This window comes from Gastrolobium bilobum, unplaced genomic scaffold (assembly GCF_033153095.1).
Source record: "Gastrolobium bilobum isolate Gb01-03AN ecotype WA unplaced genomic scaffold, APGP_CSIRO_Gbil_v1 utg5599, whole genome shotgun sequence".
Classification (NCBI taxonomy): Eukaryota; Viridiplantae; Streptophyta; class Magnoliopsida; order Fabales; family Fabaceae; genus Gastrolobium; species Gastrolobium bilobum.
Window position 1 is genome coordinate 1 of NW_026897108.1, and position 2,112 is coordinate 2,112.

General features: G+C 40.1%; 1 protein-coding gene across 1 annotated transcript; it reads left to right on the forward strand.

The window, feature by feature from the left end:
- Positions 1-524: 524 nt before the first annotated feature.
- LOC133304247 (uncharacterized) lies at positions 525-1,499 on the forward strand. The gene has a single exon (XM_061504253.1). It carries the CDS (start codon positions 525-527, stop codon positions 1,305-1,307), a length of 783 nt encoding a protein of 260 aa, XP_061360237.1. The 3' UTR covers positions 1,308-1,499.
- The last annotated feature ends 613 nt before the right edge of the window (positions 1,500-2,112 follow it).

Sequence of the window (2,112 nt, forward strand, 5' to 3'; positions counted from 1 at the left end):
CTGGGCGCCTCCGATTTTCCGGCAAGGTTCAAACTTTCCGTCGCCGGCGTTGAGATTGCTGGTTTTTCCGGTATGAACCGTTTGCGACACCCTCTTTGTTAATTTAGAAATGCTAGATCTATTCATCGTAGCTCACGTTCGATCCAAAACCGGGTTCTACAAGAGGAAAAAAAAGAACCCACGTTATTCCCTTAATTCCTCGTGATTTCCCCTTCCAATTTCGTAGTATTATGGGATTGCAATTTGCGATTGTACAGATGAAGAATTTCTCTCTCTCTCTCTCTTTTGTTTTGATATTTTCTTGATTTTCCAATTATGTTTGGTGGGTTTGCAAAGGCTGTACAGTTAGGATTGTAGATGGTGTATGCTGGAAAGTGTTGTTGAAGGAAAAATCAGATTTTGATTCTGGGTTTGTGGTGGGGTATTTTGTTGGTGGTGATTTTGAGAAGGTGGCGAAAATGAGCATGAGTGTGACCGAGGAAGAATCGTAAAAGGTTTATCTCCCGGCCGAAATTGATTGGAAAATGCTTTTATATATGGCTGCCTTGGAGGTTACCAAGAGTAATGTGGGGACTTCTACGGTTAGGTTTGGTATTGGAGAACCTACAGCTGCGGCAATTGCCAATGCAGTTGCTGGCTTGAGTGCAGCCATGGCAGCTCAACTTGTGTGGACCCCAATTGATGTTGTGAGCCAGAGGTTGATGGTTCAAGATGGTTATAATTCCAGTAATCCTAAGGCTTCAGCTTGTCGATATGTCAATGGGATTGATGCCTTCCGGAAAATTCTTAGCACAGATGGCCCTAGGGGCTTGTATAGAGGTTTTGGGATATCAATCTTGACCCATGCACCTTCCAATGCAGTTTGGTGGGCTTCATATTCTCTTGCACAAAGGATGGTTTGGGGTGGAGTTGGGTACTACTTGTGCAAGAAAAGTGAGGAGAGGAGTGACACTGCAACTAATGTTAATGCTAGTGCTAGTGCTAATGCTTTGAGGCCAGATACAAAAACAGTAATGGCAGTTCAGGGACTCAGTGCAGCAATGGCTGGTGGCATGTCTGCTTTGATTACCATGCCACTGGATACAATCAAGACAAGACTGCAAGTCTTGGATGGTGATGAGAATGGCCGTCGCGGACCAACAGTTATGCAGACGGTGAGGAGTCTGGTTAAGGAAGGTGGCTGGATGGCTTGTTACAGAGGATTGGGACCTCGATGGGCTTCAATGTCAATGTCTGCAACGACAATGATCACAACCTATGAGTTCCTAAAAAGGCTTTCCGCAAAGAATCAAGAGGTTTTGACATGATGAATGATAGGTTTATAATAACAAAAAGGAAAACAAAGAGAAGAGGATGGTTTTTTCCTCTCTTCTTTGCCTAAATTATGTTCTTAGCTTCTCTCAACTTGTCTAGGTTATCTCTTCTCTTTGAGCTTGCCAGCATGACTGCTTGATCAATGTAAGTCATTGCAGTTTATCCTATATAAATAAAAAATTTCTTCTAACACATCGATATTTCTTAGTCACCATTGAAATCATGCATGTGCTTCATACTAATTTGGAAGTTTAATTAGATGATCATGAGCCAGTCTGGTTTTTTCAAATTGAATAGCATCTATTAGCTAATACAATAACTCTGAAACGTAAGAACCCTGTGGATTCCAATATTTTGTAGCTTTTGGTTTTCGGGTTGAATCTTGTCTATCATGTTATCTATTGAAAGCTTTTTAAAAAAAAGTGTTAGTAGAGTATAGCAGACACTTACCAGCATTCGGGAATCTTGGATTTTCTTTCACTCATGTTTTCCAACGAGGGAAAACATGACAGAATAATATTTCCCTTATTTTATTTGTATCTATGTTTGGTTTTTTGTGGATAAATTTAATTAATGGTGGGGCTACAACAGTGCGTGGACCCTGGGGTAGCAGTGTCGTTTACTTCAGTTGTTAATTACATAGTTGCCCACTACCAAGAAAAAACAATTACATAGTAGTCCTATTGGATCTATTCTGCAAAGTTGTACTCTGTATAATCTTGAACAGATTAATTTTTTTTTTTTTTTTTTGAGGTTTACCCCATAAGTTTTCATTAAAATAATATCTGCATATCAGCG